The sequence below is a fragment of the Myripristis murdjan genome, chromosome 8 (genome assembly GCF_902150065.1).
Source record: "Myripristis murdjan chromosome 8, fMyrMur1.1, whole genome shotgun sequence".
NCBI lineage: Eukaryota > Metazoa > Chordata > Actinopteri > Holocentriformes > Holocentridae > Myripristis > Myripristis murdjan.
In genome coordinates, this window is record NC_043987.1 from 7,488,528 (window position 1) to 7,508,072 (window position 19,545).

General features: G+C 43.3%; 1 protein-coding gene across 1 annotated transcript; it reads right to left on the reverse strand.

Annotated features, from left to right (window-relative positions):
- Positions 1 to 426: 426 nt before the first annotated feature.
- Positions 427 to 18,796, reverse strand: LOC115363744 (mucin-5AC-like). The gene is made up of 5 exons (XM_030058017.1): positions 18,002 to 18,796; positions 16,023 to 16,190; positions 8,099 to 8,223; positions 4,170 to 7,605; positions 427 to 2,504 (listed from the first exon to the last, which is right to left on the reverse strand). Exons 1-5 carry the CDS (start codon positions 18,452 to 18,454, stop codon positions 1,893 to 1,895), a joined length of 4,794 nt encoding a protein of 1,597 aa, XP_029913877.1. The 5' UTR covers positions 18,455 to 18,796; the 3' UTR covers positions 427 to 1,892.
- Between the last annotated feature and the right edge of the window lie 749 nt (positions 18,797 to 19,545).

A 19,545-nucleotide genomic window follows, 5' to 3' on the forward strand; every position in this document is an offset into this window, starting at 1 on the left:
AGGGGTCCAGTTGGCATGCAGAGCAGCCTTTCACAGCGGCAAAGGGCAGAGATTCATCACTCACAATCAGTATTTTATACAGCCAACTGATGTCTTTGAATTGAATGACACAGATCTTGCTTTGCACTGAGATAAACATTGAAAAACAAATCTGAATGAAGACCTGGGAGGGAAATCTACCTTGAATCAAAATGTACACACAGTGTGTAACCAAAAGTAGTCTTAAGGGATGTAGGGTCTGATTTGAAACTGTTACTGCAACAGGTAAAGAAAGCTAGTCTGGATGTAGAGGCTCATGCAAACATTCGACAGTCCACCAGCTCACTCCTGATTACACTGTAAACACAGAAGCTGCAAGTTTTAAGTCTTGGTTCTGTGGTTTGTAGCAGTATGAGAGAGTGCTCTATATTTTTTAAATATGTCGACTTGTAATGGGACAGATTAGCAGACATTTCAATGATCTCACTGATGAATTTATTTGCACTGCAAATGGCAAGTCGGTGCATATTTCCCCCCTTTTCTGCAGAGGAATTCAAGGGCATCGTCATCACATTGTTGCACACTTGTATTACAATCTCCAGGACATCTGTATCTGTCTTTAGGGTAACAATTCTCCTTTATCCCAGGCTTACTGTGCTACTCAGAAGATAACTTATGCTTTGTTTGGCTGTAGTTGCGGTGACTTTGTCTTCCAGCCAAAATTGAGACGGCATTTGGAATCTAAATGGGATTTTGTGTAAACAAAGAATAAATCAATAACTTGTCTCCCTTGGTCTTTCAATGTACAGAATGTACAGCAATAGAGGAATACAAAATAACGATAAAAACCCATCAGGTAAAAGATTTGCGGCGTCAGAAAAAAAATGTAGGAACATTCAACATCAGTGTTTCCATTCTGCTTGGTACCTGTAACACTTTGTGACTGCAGATGCACACACACAGGAGGGAAAAAGCATGATAAAGCAGGAACACATTCAATTCATGTAAACCAAGGCATTTTATTATTATTATTATTATTATTGCTGCCTGCCTGTCATGTTAACCATTTGAACCTTTAAAGATTTTGTTTTCTTGGCTGAATGTGAGGTGGTAAGAATTACAAACAGATAATAACAGAGCCCATATCATTGCCAGCAAATGAATGTAACGAAAAGGGTCATGTGTCTGGTATACAGAAACACCACAATTGAAAAATGCCTGTGTGGAAAGCAATGGTTCATGAGAAAATTTTACCTCCAGGCCATCAGAGGTCATGACCTTTCCAGGAATTCCTGAAGGCCACAGGTCAGGGGTCAGAGGTCAGTTGTAGAAGCAACTGATTATTCTGTGACTAGACAAGACTTCCCAGCCTGTTAGTACCCTTATTTTATGGCTAAGGTTGAGGGTTTTTTTTTTTTTTTAATTTTTTTGTTTTTTTTGACAAAACATGACACATTTAAATTCAAATGATCATGTGTTCATGATGCGGACATGTAAAAAGCCACTAACTAAAATATAGCCTCGAATAAAGTACAGTGAGAAAGTCATGCATTTTTAAGGGTCTGAAGAAACCTCACTTCCTGTCTGGGGTCTCCTTGTTTGACATCAGCTGCATTTCAGGGCCAGCTGTTACGTGACAAGTTATTGTGAAATATGTCATGATCAATAAAATCAACAAAGCTGAGTGGTTTTAGTGTCAAACACCTACCAAGGCACTATTTGTTTGGACCCGTTAAGGTAGTAAAGAAAAATAAAAGCAGCATACAAACATATACAAGAATGGTTTCATCCAGGATGATACAAACTGCCATGTTAGAAACAACGTAAAGTGCGTCCTACATCATGAGAAACAGGACAACCCAACAAGTCAAAGTTGATATTTCATAGTTCATAGTTCAAAGTTCCGGCAGTCACTAGCCTGTGCTTTTGCGTGTTTGTGCAGGAGAGGGGGTGCTGCTCCTCCTGCTCTGGGGTGGGGGTTTGCTCATCTTGTCCTTCAAGCCCTTGAGGTTGTACAGCCGGCTGAAGGACAAACTGAACGGAGATTTACCGTCCGCCTGGCCTGCTGTGTCCCCAGGCCCAGGCACAGCCACTGAGCCCTGCCTCGCACCGGGCTGCGCCTGCATCTGGGATAAGGCAGGCTGGGACTGAGTCTGGAGCTGGGACTGCAGGTTTGAGTGTGTGTGCAGAAAAGAGGGCTGGGGTTTTGGGTAGGAAGCCTGGCTCTGTGTCTGTCCCGCTCTGGCTCTGCCCTGAGACTGCCTGGAGGTGGGACTGCGTTTGGCAGGGGGGGTGTCGGTCTGCCTTCTCCCTGCGAGCGGAGGGGACTGTCTGGATGGCGGTCTGGAGGGAGATGAGGATTTGGTCCCTGTCTCCACCTGGCCTCCACCAGGACGTCCCGCTGAGGGCTGGGGAGTTGGGTAGGGACGAGCAGTTTTGGAGGGAGAGGCAGGTTGGGACTGAGGGGGCGTGTGACTGTCCTCCTCCTGCTGCCATTGTGGAGGTCTGGAAGGAGTTCTCATCGGCTGAGGAGAAGAGAAGAGAAGAGAAGAAAAGAGAAGAAACGAAAAGAGGAGAAGAGAAGAGAAGAAAAGAGAAGAGAAGAAAAGAGAAAAGAGGAGAAGAGAAGACGAGAGAAGACAAGAGAAAATGACTGTCTTAAACACCAATCTATAATGCAGTGTAAAAATGCAAAGGATTGCGTAACATAAATGCAGTTTCTTGCTAATGGAAAAGACAGAGTAACTCAGGTGTGAATGTGATAATCTGTGTTTCATTTTTACTTATGTAAATAATGTATGACCGAACTGAGTTAACTGAGTTAAAATGTACCAACAACACCTCATTGATATGAATATGCTATTAAAAGACAGCAAACGAGTGGACTCGGGTGACCAGTAAGTGAACAAAAGCTTTGTCAGTAAATGTTTAACTCTATCAATTTTTTACCAGTTCATCAATATTCTATTTGTGTGAATATATGGTTCATTAAATGTGTGTCACTTTCATGCACACACAATCTCCTTTTTCAATTATGAACAACTGTCGTGTGTTTCAACTTAGTGATGCTCTGTTGGTGCATACTCAACAGACCGCACACACACACACACATACACACACACAGAGATTTAAATTATTTATGTGCACATGACTTTTTCAAATATTTGACACATATTCAATATTTAAGCCAATTTTTAAGCCAGTCTGGAACTGGTGGAGCATTATACCACCTCGGTGAGAACCTCGCCTGAGTCTGTCCGAACTGCATCTGATCATTCTTCAAAAACCGACAGGGAACTAAAGGTGCACATTGGGAACATGAAACTCTGCCCAACAAAGATCCTGGAGACACTCGTCGCCTCAGCAGCTGGAATTTGTGACAGGGAATTTGAATTTTGTTCCAGCCCAGTGGCAATATTGGGAATTGGTATCGACAGCCTTGCGCTCTCTTGGTTTAAGTCCTATCTCTCAGAGAGAAAACAGTGTGTCCACTATACTAATGTGACCTTTGACTATGAAGAGCTTAGGGTGTTCCTCAGGGTTCGATCTTTGGCCCTCTCCTATTCTCTATCTACATGTACATGATATTACCTAGCTATGACATCAGCTTCCACTGTTATGCCAACGGTACTCAGATCTTCATCCCCATCAAGCACAATGACTGACGTGCATTGGCTAACCTTGAGGTATGTCTGTGTGCTATTTAAGGCTGATGTCCTGTAATTCAATTTAATGATTTAATGCTCAATGCAGGCAAGACTGACATACTTGTCACTGGCCCATTATGCAGAAGCATCTTTTTATTGATCTTACCCTAAAACTGCAGCAATTCTTAAAACTCCACAGCTAAAAATCCTGGTTTGATTTTTAACTGTAGTCTCTTGCTAGTCACTCATATCAAAAACACTGTATCTAGTTTTTTGTTCAACTGTAAACTATCAAGCCTCCAGTACATATTTTTACCAGTAGGTGATTACCAGATTTGATGATTCCTTGCCATAATTTTGTAGTTTTATGGTTGGCTGAATGCAACACTGCAGGGTAGCCAATTAAGCAAATTTTTGGTTAGACTAGCCAACATAGTGACTTTAGATCAGATGTCAGTTGTAGTTCATGAGGCAAGTTCTTGTGAATGCGGTACAGTGTGTTCATTATGTGGTTGCTGTCCTGTGCAGCCATAACCTTCATACCTTCTTTCCCTTGGCGTCTCTGGCAGGCTGCAGCCTGTCTTTCCTCTCCACACTGCTGGGTCCAAGTGCTGCTGTTTCTGCTGCTCTCTCTCCACCTGAATTCACTTCCTCTGGCCTCTCTTGCTCCTTGGCTTTAAATTCAGCAAGCAATTCTTCTGTTTCTGCTCCCTTCTTAGACAACTCTTGGGGTTTATTTGCTCTGCCGGCAACCACATCATCTCCTATTGTGAGTGCCCTCTTTCTTTTGGGGGCTTGGGGTTTAGCATCCTCATTTTTTTCTGTTTTAGGCAACATTTCAGACGTACCTGGCTCCTCTGTAAAGTGGTTAGTGGTTCTTTTTGTTTCTGAGGGTAGGCAGCTGTTGCCCCGTTCTGTCCCCTGGGAAATGCGGGATGCTTTCTCTGTCCTGTTCCATCTCTCTGTCACAATCATTTTCCTCTCCTCTTCTTCATCTTCTCCTCTATTCTCCTTTGTGGATTCCCCTTCTTCTTTTGTCAGCTTCTCTTTCCAATCAATTACAGAGGAAGAGGAGGTTCTCATAGAAGTACCAGGTAATCTTTGTGGATCACTAACAGACATATCCTTATCTGAAGCACCATATGAGATAGCACTTGCACTAGTCTTTATACACAAAGGACTAGTTGGAGTGGGTTTAGCAGCGGTGGTTGGAGTTGCAGTGGTGGCAGTATTTGTCAGCATAGAGTGAATACAATCCTCCGTTGTCCAGTGGCTGAGATAATCCACTTGGTCAAAGACGGGGTCATGGAGAGGAGAGCTGCTACATTCATAATACTCCTCTGAAGTGTTGGAGAGAGTGGAGTCCTCCCTTGGAGAAAGGTACCCATCACTCACATCTGACATGGTCCGAAAATCTGGAGTGGATGAGCGTGGGTCTGGAGTATGTGTTCGTGAGTCTGGTGTGGGTGTACGAGGGTGGAGTTTGTCGGGTGTTGGAGTGCGCAAAAAAGGTGTGTGTGACCGTGGGTCTCTCTCAGATGTTGGGGAACGCAGCTCTGGTGTGTTTGTGGCCGAATCGGGAAAATGAAGGTACATGGATTTTTTGGATATCTGTGAGCTTCCTTTGATGTTGGTGTTTTGTTGGGATTCTTGAAAAGTGCCATGCGTGCTGGGTTTTGTAGTGTTCAGCATGTTGTCTGTGCAGTGTTTTGACTTGTCCTGTGTGTTGTGTGTTGACTTGTGTGTGTGTAGGCAACTGTCAAGTGGTGCAGTACCATCAACACTGTGTTTGGGTGTGTGTGTGTCCAAAACTGGGTTGTGTTTATGCGTATGTGTTGCAGAAACAAGAATGTTCGCACCAACTTCAGGGGTTATAGAGTCCACAGATGCCAATGGACCTTTGTTCTGTGGTTTCAATACACAATTCAAAATTCTTTGAGGTTCCTTTGCTGTTGCAAGTTCTGTTTTTGGTTGTTTTACATTCTCACCTGGTGCTTTTGAGGAATCACGGCCTGTTGGCGGTCTTGCTGTGACTTTGGTGTCTATTGGTAATGGGGTCACACAGTCCATCAGTGGCTTTGGTGTAATATTGAGCTCTTTAAATGCCAAAGTCTTGCTCTCAACCCCTCTTGGCGTTATGTCTTTGAAATTCACATGGTCTGTCTGTGGTGCACTGGCCATCAAAACATCTGACTGGACTTGTAGTTTGGTGCCAGCATCCATTTGTTTTGCTGCTCTGTTCTTGCGATCAGACCGTTGTCCAGTTAATGCCTCACAAATTCCCTCTCTTTCCTGTGAAGTCACACTCTGTGTTTGCTGTGCGGCCAAACGTCCTTCTGCAGGTTTCCACAAATTATTCTCAGTGCCTGTTTGTACTCCATTTTTTGCTCCACTCTCATTTTGTGGTGTTGGCACAGTTTCAGTTTCTTTTTCCACGTGGGGAAGAGGGTCGGATCCTGACTGTGTTAGAGCTGCAGTCACAGGCAGTTTGGCGGGCTCATTGTGGTCCGGCAGTGGCCCAGTCTTGGCCAGGCTCCCAGACCTCATGGCTACACTGACCTCCGGCAGGTCCAGACCACCGCTGCCTTTGATAACCAGCTGGACGGTACGAGGCTTAGGGACAGGCGGAGTGGAGGTGGAGGATGCAGTGAGGGGAGGAGATGGGAGAGATGTGATGGGAGGATCTAAGTTCATGGAAGAAGAGGTAACAGGGGGAGAGGAAAGAGAGGAGGTTGGCATGGAGCTGATGGAGGATGAGGGAACTAGACTGATAGTTGAAGGCACTGAATCATTTTCAGTATCTGTGCTCAAGCCAGCAGGGTGAGAGGATTGCGGGCTGTGTGAGTCGAGGGTATGTGAACTGTACATGGATTCCTTGTGTGTGTTTAAACTAGGTTCAGTTTGTGTAGTGTTTTCTGTTTTCAACACAGGGAGGGGCTCCGGCTTAGTGTCATTTGTGACGACAGTGTGAGGCATCGCGTATCCAGGTCTGGACACATCGCTATTCAGTTTCTGAGGTGTGTGTGCGTTGAGGTGAAGAGTGGTGTTTTGGCTGCTGGGTGTGTCTGAGGGCAGATTATGCTCAGTGTTGAGTGCAGGCATTTTAGCCTCCTCCCTGTGAGTCTCTGTTTCAGGTTGAGATTTTGAGTTATGGGTAGAATTGTGTGTGTTGCCCAGTTTCAGTTCAGCAGTGTGTGTATTTGGTCCGGGCAGATGTGCTTTCTCCTCTGGTGTTAGTGTGTTAACTTTAACACTAGAAGGCTCCGTGTTGGGTTGAATTTGCTGTGCTCGGTCTTCCACAGACACCTTGGTGTTAACTTTTGCCTGGACTCCCTGTTTCCCCTCATTTTTAGCAGTGGGCCGCATGGGCTTGGCGACCTCTGGCAGGGTTTTCTCTGGCATGCTGACTGGGCTGCTGAACCTGATCGCCTGGCTGGTCTCAAACATCTCAGAGCGCTGCAGATGAACCTGTGTTGGCCGGTTTGCGTCCCTAATGTTAATGAACCCGATGACATCACTGGGAGGGTCGGGCTCTGGCCAGGTAGGCAGGTATGGGATCAGGTTTGCCTTCTCCAGATTGGCTATCCCGGGGTGAATGGGGGGTGCTTCTACAGCTTCTTTGCTAGCCCCCCTCCGCCTCCTCCTCTTGGTTTCTGGGGGCGCTTCATTTTGGGGATTGGGGTCTTTGGGGCTGTTGCGGCCAGAGGAGGAGGTGGGATTGAAGCTGCTGTTGCCTATGGCAAGAAGGGCGTATTTGGGGTTATAGAGCTTCCGAGCAACTTCAGCAGAGGGAGGCGCAACAGAGAGTGGCTGTGGGAGGAGCTCCGGCTCAGGTTCGGTCTCCGTGACGACCTGTCGAAGGTCAACAGCGCTGGAGGTCATGTAGAGGTGACAGAATAGCCGGTCAAAGGCGTCCACTGCCTGGCCTGTTACCACGGTGATATGGTGTTTGTCCAGCCGCGATGACATCCAGGTGAAGCTGCAGATCACACAAATACACACACATACACACCAACACACAGTGAGATTATTTCACCGAAACCAGGAACTAACAAAACATGCATCACTGCACTATAAAGCATCTTGAGGCCAAGAAAACAGATTAAAATCATAAATAACGGGACCAGCCACAAAGGAAAGTTCAAGTTGGATTAGAAGAACATAACTGTCATACAGAACTCAAAAATGTACACAGAACTCACTAACACACTCAACACATTTCTTTTATACATAGAAAATATTCTCACAAACACAACCTGTTCCGCTAGTATGTGCAGCAGGCAGTTCCTCATTAGGCACAATACATTCTCTATTCATATTTCTCGATGCCACACACAAAGACAAAGACAGGTTGAACACCCACAGATATTCTGGCTGGTTTCACACACATATGTGCTGTCTCTCTCTCTCACGCACACACACACACACACACACACACACACACACACACACACACACACACACACACTGACCTGTATGACCCAGACACAGCTTTGTCTCCGTCTATGAACATGAATCTATGTCCCATCCGGCCTCGGACCATGGTACTGGACCGAGTGTAGAAGTCTGCTCCTCCTGCACAGCGAACACGAAGGTTCTACCACACACACACACACACACACACACACACACACACACACACAGAGAGAGTAAAAATTTCATGTCTGCTCATAATTCAGAGCTACAGTTATGAATACTACACCATTCAGTGCAAGTGTCATATTAACTTGAAATGAAAACAGCAACAAATAACTAACACAAAGTATCGAACAGCCATTTTAGTTGGATGAACAACATTAGATAAGTTATTTTTATGATTTTATGGGGCCACTTCACTTTTTATGTAAATACTCCTTCGGCTAGTTGATGATGTAAATACAGTAAAACAAGTAGGGAAACTCCATAGGCCTGCCTCTGGCTGTATGACTGGGGCAATTACTGTGACAGACTAGGATCACTGTATAACAGTATATTAATATGAGACAGTGCTAGCAATTTAAACACAGTGAACTAACATGTACAACAGTAAACTGGAAGTAGTGAGTGTTACTGTCATAAAGGACTGTAAAGACATTTCAGATAAGAGATTATGGAAAGCAGCTGAAGGTGAACACTCTTCTCTATGTGCTCTCTGTATTCTTCCTCAGTTTTCTATTGATGCTGTATTTCTTTCATGCTTTCTTACTGTCTCTTTCTTTTTTCTCAGCAGAGTGCAGGGACAGCCAACAGGTCAGTGCAGCAGAAGTGCAGAAGTTCATAAATTTCAAGCAAAGAATTTTACAAAGATCTTCATGTCTTTGTGCAGCAGCTTATTCCTGGATTCTCTCACAGTGGAAGAACTTGTTTTTGTTTTTCTCTCTCACCTCAGCGCCACCCTTCTCTCGCTTTCCCTAAGTTCATTCCTTCTGCTAACTGATTAGATAAAATCAACAAGGTTTGCTTGTGTGTGTGTGTGTGTGTGTGTGTGTGTTGCTCTAGGCTGTAGGGAGTGAGCCTTAAAGCTGCACAAGTAACACAGTTTATGTAAAAATACACCCATTATAACATCTTAAATGTCTGTGTTCCCTTTCCCAGTTAACCCTATAAAGCCATTTGTATCATATATGATACACGTTATCAAATAACACATTCCATTTCAGTTCAATCAATACTTGACCAAAATACTGTTGTATACCTTTGGACACTTCCACTGTTCACCCTGGAACATACCATTGGCACTTCAAGTACTGTCATATATGATACAACAGAAAAAGCGTATGTAATAACATATTTTATGAAAAATCTTTTTTTTTTTTTTTTTTTTTTTTTTTACATTTTGCAGGCTTTATAGGGTTAATGGGATGCTGCTGAGTCACCTTATTTGCCAAAATTCTTAGTATTATTATTATTTTGCACACTGTGTATGGTCATTGGTGGTAAATCTCTACCCACAGGACACAACAAATCAAAAGGTAAAGGTTAATAATGGAAGAATGATACTGGTCAAAGTTTGTATTAAATGTTTCCTGTTGGCAGTTTTGACAGCTAAAGAGGTTAAGGTTAGTTTAAGGATTAGGGATGGACTTCCTGTCAAAAAATGCCTGATGCAAACTAACATTCTTGAGCAGAAAGCAACAGCAGGAGGCAACCGTGCTCTCTTCCTGTGTTGCGCCGTAAAGCAATATAGTTTATGCTGTAAACCAATAAAAACAGATTAAAGGCTTTTACACACCATTTGAATCTGCTGCCCCACATATAGTTTTTTATTCTTTTTTTTTTTTTTTTTTTTATTATTTTGCAAATAGTTTTCAGTGTCAAAGTGGCTCATTATCATCAGATTTCATAACCCAAGGTGTTACACAGGGCTAATTCTAAGCCGTTTTCTTCCCTGTTTATATCAAAAATATTGTGTCTGTCTCAAGTTCCTGTAAAATCCATCCTTACGCTGATGATACGTTTATATACCACTCTGTTGATCCTGTTGATAGCCTGCAGCTTTCCTTCAATGCTTTGCAAGAGAAACTCATAAACCTGAGACTTGCACTTTAAATAGCAATGTTATTCAAAAACTGCCTAGCTATTTGGACTAATGAGAAGTTCACTTTTAACATCCACACTGGCAACCTTGTTAAAAAGTTGCAGTTAAAACTTGGCTATCTGTACAGGAACATGGCCTGCTTCCCTGACTCCTGTAGACAGAGAGTTTTGGAAGCACTTGGAAGTACTTGATTATAGTGGTGTTTTTTTTTTTTTTTTTTTTTTACTGGCATGCAGCAGACATTACTCCTAAGCACCTTGATGCTGTATAACATTCTGCTGTTCGATTCATCACCAGAGACAGCGTCTACACCCATCACTGCATTCTGCACAGAAAAGTAACGTGGCCTTCACTGCACTGGTGATCTGCATTGGTGCATTTTAATTTATGAGGTCCTTACTAATGAATCACCTTACTATATGAGTTCAGTGTCACGCTGGGACTCTGGACTGTACCAAACCTGTTCCCAGCATTTTCTCCAACTTCAAGTGCCACGGGCAAACTGTGAGGACTGACAGCTTCCCTTCTCTGGATCATGATCTATTTTAATAATTTATCCATTTTTATTGTCTTTATTGTTCATTTTTGGATATTCATTTGTTTCATGGTACTCTTGACAGTTCTGTAAATGAGCGCCTTTCCGTCAATGTTTTTCCTTTGATTAAATATATAAAGCGCTAACAATAAATGTAGTGTAGATGCTGGAATATGTCTCAAAATTAATGTTTTATTGATGTTAAAAACCCATACATAGAACTTTCAACCCCAGTTCCCAGGTATGTTTGCTGGTTGTGTGTGCATACACTACCTCCCTGTGTGTGTTTACCTCCCACTGTCTGCCCCCCTCTGAGACATCAAATGCCTGCCTGCCATCCCCTCCTGACAGCCTCAGGAAGAGATAGATGCCTGTCTGTCACCTCCTCACTCATGTCAGCGCGGCTTTCCACTCAGCCTCTCCTCCTCCCATCCTGTCCCTCCACTCCTCCACACACTCCGTCTTTGTCAGACTTATCCCCAAGCTGTCACTCCTCCATCCTCCTCATCCTGCCAGTCTTTCTCTCATCCGACAGACCAGTCTCGCCTCCTCACATCCCTACAAACTCCTCACTTTTTCAGATTTGGAGTCAGCCTTGTCACTGATCCTGATTACACCTGCCACTACCTGTGCAGCTCTTCTCATCTTGCAGAGGGGGCTGTAGATGTGTGTAAATGTGTGTTTTTGTTGTTGGCTCAGTTCAGCATAACATCTCAGACAGTAAATCCCCACTTAATAATAAAAATGGAAAATATTCTTTTACCTTTTTTTCCTCAACCATCCATACAGTTTCCATACAGGCCTTAATCTCAGTTGACAGCATAAGGAACAATTACATCAGTGTGGCAATGCCTGCCATCACCTGACACTGCATTTATATCTGTATTACATTTAAACTGTGCACATATATTGTAGACTGGGCATCACAATGCAAGCCTGATAAACTTCAAATTGAGAACTCGAGAGTGAGAGCTTGAGAGCTTTTTTTTTTTTTCCTCCAGCGTGTGACGACAATAGAATGAAACAACCAAAAATAAGCTACAATCACAATAAAACTTAAAAAGAAGAAGGGAAAAAAAGGATGACAAAATAAAGCGATCTCATGCAACTGTCATGTGTAACCGTTGGCGATATGTTTATGTTTATGTGGCACAAACTGGCACACGAGACTGTGGGGTGCCTTATGCTTATAACCCAGATCCAGATGGTACTGAGAGTCTGTCAGACTGTTACTGCCTTTCTGTTCACTTTAGTTCCTTCAAGGCATAAGCTGCCAGGGACATAGCATATGTGTGTGTGTGTGTGTGTGTGTGTGTGTGTGTGTGTGTGTGTGTGTCTGTGTGTGTCTGTGTCTGTGTGTTTGAGAGTGAGAGAGGGAGAGAAAGAGGCAGAGAGAGAGAGAGAGAGAGAGAGAGGGAGAGGGAGATAACTGTGCGTGCTCATGACACTCCCAGCATGATTTTGATCTACATAGCTAGAATGCCTCAAACCTGGAATCAACTGAGTGTGTGTGTGTGTGTGTGTGTGTGTGTGTGCTGCATAAAAGGGCCTGTGCTATCTGTGTGTGTCTGTCTGTCCAAATTCCTGTGCGTGTTGTGCATGCCCGATAGCCCATGCCAGTGTGTGTATGTGGGTGTTTCTATTAACGACTCCAGAAACCGAGAGGAGATTTAGCCTGATTTACTAAATACTGCTCCCTGTGTATTAATCATCTCATTACCGCTTGACAAATACTGATCTAAACATATGGCATCCCTTGCTATCTGCCAAACAATGTCCTAACTACCACAGCTGCCAAACACGGCTCTGAATACAGTAACCATTGGATCATATCTGCTGCAGTAACTGAATAACTAAGTGAATCTGAGTAGAGAAAAGAAATTCATTACTGTAATTGCATTATTTATTCCTGTAACATAGTAAAATATGGCTTTACTGTTCCAGTTTCAGTATAATTTAAGAGGTACCTTGTAACTTTCATCAGATTCTTAAGCCTTTTCAGCCTCTTAGCCTCTTTTCTCCTCATCCTATGCTGCCTTCAAGCATCATAAATATTTGAAGTATGAGTAGAGTGCATATGATTGAGCCGGTGAAGTGGTAGATACGACTCAGAAAGTTGGACTTTAAGGCTGTAGGCTTTCGCTTTATAAAAACACAATAAAATAAAGTAAAATAATGTAAAATAAAATGTAAAAAATAATGTAAAATAAAGTTTCTGCCAAAGTGTCTGCCATTATTTAGACTATTTAGACTGGAAATGAGGGCACAAAGAGCACAAGCGCACATTCGTTTGAGGGTGTAAAACAAAGGTAATGTAACAAGTAGAGTAAATAATTACTCTCTGAAGTAGTACTGTAGAAATTAAATCACCACTTTTAGAAAAAAGGAAAAGGAAAATCTTTTTCTTTATCTTTAATAATGACCAAACACAAATTGCAACTACAGGAGCCAACGGCAATTATTGTGTGTGACTGTGATTACTGTTAATTTTTTGTTTTCTCTTTAAGAATTTTTTTCTTCCATATTCACTTTAAAAAAAAAAAAAAAAAGCACATTTATTTGCAAACTGGTCAGTTTTATATCTGTCGCCCACGGGTCATTACTTGAATAGCCCAAATTTCTGTGGAGACTGAGCACTGGGAAGCTGAGATAAACCCTGAAGGTGTGTTCACAACCAAACGCGAGGCGAGTTCTTAACACGGCTCGATTACATGCAAAGTCAATGCTAAGACACGAAAAGATGTGAATTTGTGGCGGGCGACACAAATGATGCTAATTTCAGCGTCATGAAAGGTGCAAACACACGCACCCGCGACACTTTGCGTTTGGTCTGAACAGGGACGCATTTCACACATATCATTACTAAATGACAGAGTTCCCAAACATGACACGTGAGAATGTCAGAATGACTCAACAGAAAACATTCATTCTTCTGAATTCCTGTGGAATCTATGTAGTAAAACGTTTTAATGGCATGAAGTTTCGTTTCCTTTGAACATTAGGTCATTAAACTGTTGTGGATGCCAACATCTCTCCTTGGTTGGTGAGGAGGATTCAAAGGTCAGTCTCTCTATTGGAAAACAGAAAACTTTATGACTGCAGTTTAGCACAGCGAGCCTAAACCTGCCTGCAACATCACCAATCAGCACAATGTTTATTTTTAATATTGAGCCCTATGTATTTGGTATTTCATGTGCTCGGGTCCCTACTTACGGCAAACAAATGTGAAGACACGCCTGATCCATGAGCGTTCTCATTGACGGGCGGGTTGCTTCATCCATGATTACAGAAAGCTTCTCTCTTCTCCTGCTTGACAACAAGTTGCAACATGGAGCCACTGCAGCTGATTGGACGCACAGCAACAGGCCCGTTTCTTTTCTTTTTCAAGATGCTGTTTCTGAGTCGTAATTCACATTTAATCCGACCTGCCTTTTGTGAGTCAAGCGTGTTGCACTGAATGGATTCATTTGCACAGTATGCAAATGTGGAGCTGGTGAAGGATCTGTGCATTCACCGTGCTGTGAGAAATGTGTCAAACCCTGCTGGAGATTTGATGTGTGTGTAGAGGAAAGGCCTCAACTACACTTCATAAGAGGTAGAGCTTTTAGTAGAACTTAAAGAACAAACGTTTCTTCTGTCTTTTACACTTGAGATAGAAACAGAAGAATACTGATAGCGTTACTATTCTTGAAGAAAGAAGACGACTCATTACTTTCAAGTCTTTTTGAGATAATAATCATCATTACAGGATTGGAGGATTGTCACAGCTCTGATTAGCGCATCGGATGCCACATTGCAAACATTCCCCAACAGCACCTCTTCCAGGATTTTGTGAACAATTCCCTTCAGGGAGGAGCAACACCCGAGCAGCAGTGTTTCCAATATAATGACGGCTGCTCGGTACTGCACAGATGATACTGATTCTTATCACACAGCCATAAACCCAATATTGCACAGTTGGATGCTAATCATATGATTGGTAGCCTGCCAAATGCTGTTCTTGAGAAACAATATTCTTTCCATCACTACATAAAAATAAAAAATAACAATACACACCTAACTTGAGTTGTGTGTTTGTGTTGGGTTGAATCCATTTTGTTTTGTGACAGCAAGATTAAGTGAATTATTTCGCAGCAATAAAAATACTGGAAGCGATGTCACATTTGCCCATAAATATGTAAATCACTTTTTCTTGTAGGGGCATGAATAAAATCTTTTATACTACCGGCGTTTTTCAAGGTTACCATCCAATTAGGTGACGGCTGTCTGAGAAAGCTCTGTTAATGGTAGACACAGTGAGGTAACAGCTTCACCTACAGTGCAGTGCCAGTTAGAAGGGTTTGTTGTTGTTTGAGCTTTGGTGTGTGTGTGTGTGTGTGTGTGTGAGAGAGAGAGAGAAGAGAGAGAGATCATGAGCGAGCATGTGCCTGCACTTATCTATGATTCATGACAATCTCATGACTCCAATTTCTTGTTTTTCTTTCAATTAAAATTAAATTTACTAGGTACTTGTGTGCGTGACACCACTAGAAACTTGCCAGTCTCAAAAAAAAGATGACTATTTATAATTTCTGAGAAACAAACAGTCACAAGTTCCACCAAGTGCTACTGCAACGATAGTCCAAGCACCAGTTGAACATTTATTTTTCAGTCATTCCTGCTTCACCAGAAGTGTTTTTTTTTTTTTTTTTTAATTTAAAAACCAACTTAAACTCATTATTAAAGGCACAGTTGACTCAAAATACAAAACAAGTGACATTTTCCCACTCTCCCCTCTTGTGTAAACAATCAATCCCGATAAATTTTTGCGTGATCTGGCAAGGTTAGTAGTTTTCCACAACCTTTACTGTCTCCCTCAAGCCCAATACAGTCATCACAACTGTAGATGTAAAAAAACTCAACAGCAACAGCTTTCCAAAACAATGACACAGATGTTTGGCATACTCGGCAGCTCTTGGACGCCAAGATTTTCACTGGGAACTATTTCCACCCAAAGAACACCGGCAAACTGTATCTATCGACCCCCAGCAAGTATAAATTAGTGGTGAATAGATAGATAGATATTCTGTATCACTGAATTTAGAAAAAGCTATTAATGCTGATTCTGTCATAAGTACACGTTTGACCACTTGAGTTACGCAAAACAATACCCATCAAGGCCCATTGTATTGGAAGATTGTGTGAAACTGGAAACCTCACCAAATCGCACACAAATATCTGTATGGATAGACTACAGTAGGGGTAACAGGGGAAATATATATATTTTTTGTATTTTGTGTCAACTGTTCCTTTAAATTCAAAGCCTGAGCGACATCAAATGTGCATTTCCTCCTCCTCCTCTCACCTTGAGGTGCCCGGTGTGCATGTTGGCCCTCTGACACATGGACAGGAAGTGAGGTAGAGCTGTGCGTTCCAGCAGGATGTAGACCGAAACTTTCCTCTTGAAGCCGGCGTCCATCAAGTCCCTGAAGATGTCCACGTCGGTGAAAATGTCCATCACCACTGCAATCACCTGGAGACACGCGGAAACGCATCAAGACGTAAAAAACATGCACACACACACTCACACACAAACACACAGCAGGGATCAAGCCTACAAAAACATGAGGCCATTGTCAGTCAAATTATTGTGTTTATTCTTGTGTGCCAAAATAAATAAGATACACGCTGTTCTGCAGGTTTGAGGAAAACATGATCACAGGTTTGATCCTGCACCAGGAGAAACAAAGACAATAATTAAGCAAGGTGGATCTCTGAGGATGCCACTTACACAACCCATTTAGCATTCTGGTCCTGTCAGCATTTCAGGAAAGTACCCATGGGAGGTTTCTGTCAATTAGCACATGGCACTGAAAAGTTGCTTATAAAATGCGCCATAAACACCGCCCTTCAAATGAGTCAGCCACAGACGCACCGATTAATCAGCCGGCGAGTTAACTGGGCCGATTTCTGACATTTTCAGCTACCTGGCATCGGCCGATATCTGCACTCATGAGGCTGGTAAACAAAAAAATTCAGCAGCTTTTGTCAGTGTAGATGCTGTGGAACAATGTAAATGCTCCCCCTTACCTACAGATAAATGCTGTTGTTCAATGCACTATAATTTTAGTCATATTTTGTTCTTTTTTTTTTTTTTGGATTACCTGTGGACATTTATTTAGTACAGCACAGACAGTGCAGATCTACTTAAGCAAACAGAGACAAAGCAAATAAAATTAGGGTTAAACAAATCTTGCTTGAATTTGAGCAATTTTGCATCCCATTTGTTAGTATTATTACTGATGATATCAGCATTATACATCAGCCACAGGATGCACTGTCTTCTAAATATCGGCATTGGTCATGGAAAAACCCATATCAGTCGGCCACTGGAGTCAGCTGCATGAACAGACACATCCGTGCACCAAAGCCTAGATGCTCCGGCTGCCTGTGCGTGACAGTCACAGCCCAGTGTGAAAGGCCTGTTTGATGTGTCTCTTACGCCCTGATAATGCAGCTTTAATCAGGCCGCACTTTGCCTTTGCTCTTCACTGTAGTTGTCAGCCAACACGCTGTACTCTGACCTGCGACTGATTGAGAGCCATGGGTTGTTAACAGCAACACAGTGTCAACATGAGAGCCAATCTTTTAAATAGGCACAGAGGAAACTGTGGTTACTGCCTCTTGGCCACACATGAATTCCAAAATCCATCAGCATATTTTCCCTCCTATACTTGCTAGTTTTATAATATAGGAATGACTTCAAAATGACGATTAGGGTTTAGTTATATGATAAAAAATTATATTGCAATTAGTGATCATGGGCTTCAGTGTGTCAGCCTGAGAGGTAGGCCTACATAGAGGTCTATAGGTCTATACAGGTCTATGGTTGAGGTCTATAGGTCTTATACCAAAGCTGGTGCTCTAAAACATATTCATATTCTGAATTAAGCCACAAATTCTCATTTTGTCCGAGTTGGCCCCAGGGACCCCCAGAGGATGATTCAGTATTGAACTGAGCCTATAATTATCTACACTGTGTGAGGAGATAATGGAGGTGAAAGTGGATTTATAAGCTATTCTGTGATTAGAATGGTCATTTTATACATTCTAATGAATTATCTACCGGATTAAATTGCAGTAAAATTAAACTGTTAGTCATTTTCCAGCGGATCCCCTGGGTGTCTGGACAACTGGAGGGAACAAAGTGGCATTAAAATCATTTGAGGGATGAGAATGGCAGAGTGACAGTGGCAGGAAATAGAAAGTGCTGAAATAAAGTTAATATCAAACCAATAAACCTTGATGAATGTGATTTTATTCCACTCCGGCGGCCCCAATTACCTTTTGCGCCTGCGCAATTGCTTTCCTTACAATCTCTTTGATGTGCCCCTCGCCACTGAGCGATGGCTGCGCGTACACGTTGGCGCGCGTCACCCCCCGGTAGGACGTGCAGTCCGGCCAGCCCAGGTCCAACCGGGGGACCGACGTGTCCGACAGCTCCGGCCAGTAGTGCAGCGACAGCGGGGGCTCGTCGTCCTCCGCATCCGACGGGAAGAGCTCGCATCCCGGGTCGTAAGGCTCCACCACCCGGGTGAAAGCCTCCAGCTCCGGGTCCGAGAGGAAGCCCCGCAGGCCGCGAGCCTCCAGGAACTTCACGAACGCCTCGCGACCGTCCCGGAGCAGAGACTCGAGCGCGAGCCGCTGGTCCTCGCAGTACAGGAACTCCGGTTTGGACTCGTGCGTCCGCGGGTTCACGTGGTTATCGTCCAGGCACTGTATCTGGGACAGAGCCATGACTCGAGACCAAATGAAAAGCAACAGGCAGAAAGAAAGAGTAAATTAAAATAGTTAAAAAAAAAAAAAAAAAAAAAAAAAAATCCCCAAAGCGCGCTTCTCTCCTAAACTTCTCCAGACTCTGGGGGAACCAAGTTGTGTAAAAGCGTCCTAATTCCTTGTCTGCGGTGAAAACCTTTCAACAGTTTGGCGCCGGACACTGTACAGTTTACTTCATGTAATCTCCTTCTTTGGTAAACTTTGTAATTCCTCTGTCTGGCCATGTTTGATCAACTCTTGGCCATTACTGTTCCCGTTACCGGCTGATCCGCTCCGCCGGCCGCACTGAGAGCAACTGACGCCCCTCCACCGGCACCGCCCGACAGGTGTGACCCTGACACGTAAACACACACACCTCCATCATGTGACCTGTAGGTCTCTCTCTCTCTCTCTCTCTCTCTCTCTCTCTCTCTCTCTCTCTCTCTCTCTCTCTCTCTCTCTCTCTCTCTCTCTCTCTGTGTGTGTGTGTGTGTGTTACATCCCGGGTGTGGGTTTTTTTTTTTTTTTTTCCCTTGGGGAGTGGCTGAGACAAACCTGCAGTTGGCAGTGCCAATTTAATAAGCCCATTTTGAAAGTCCAAATTAAATCATTAGTTTGTCAGTTTGCTGTGCAGGTGAAACATCATTTTAGAAAACCATCAGCGGATGGTACAAATCCATCCAGTGCGGTTTTACCTGTCGGGTCATGTTTCTCCGCCTGCGCTCATCATGCCAGGGTGGGACGAACCCCAGCCTGAGTTATGAAGACAGGAATCAAATGAAATATACAGCCTGTAATTACATGACACAGAGATGGAGACAAGCTCAAGAAAACAGGCTGCGATGAGCTGAGCTTGATCAAATCAGCTGCAGGGAATCGGCCGTGCTTTAATCTTCCTTGAATTATCAAACAAAACCCCTGAAAATAGTCCTATCCAGTCTGGCCCGGTGCTCATTAAAGCTGAGGCATGGCTCAGGGCCCAAAATAAATGTCTGTGCATTATGACTGTGACCTTTATGCTCCTATTAGCTGGTGACCCAGGGACTGAGGCTCGCTCGCTCGCTCTCTGTAAG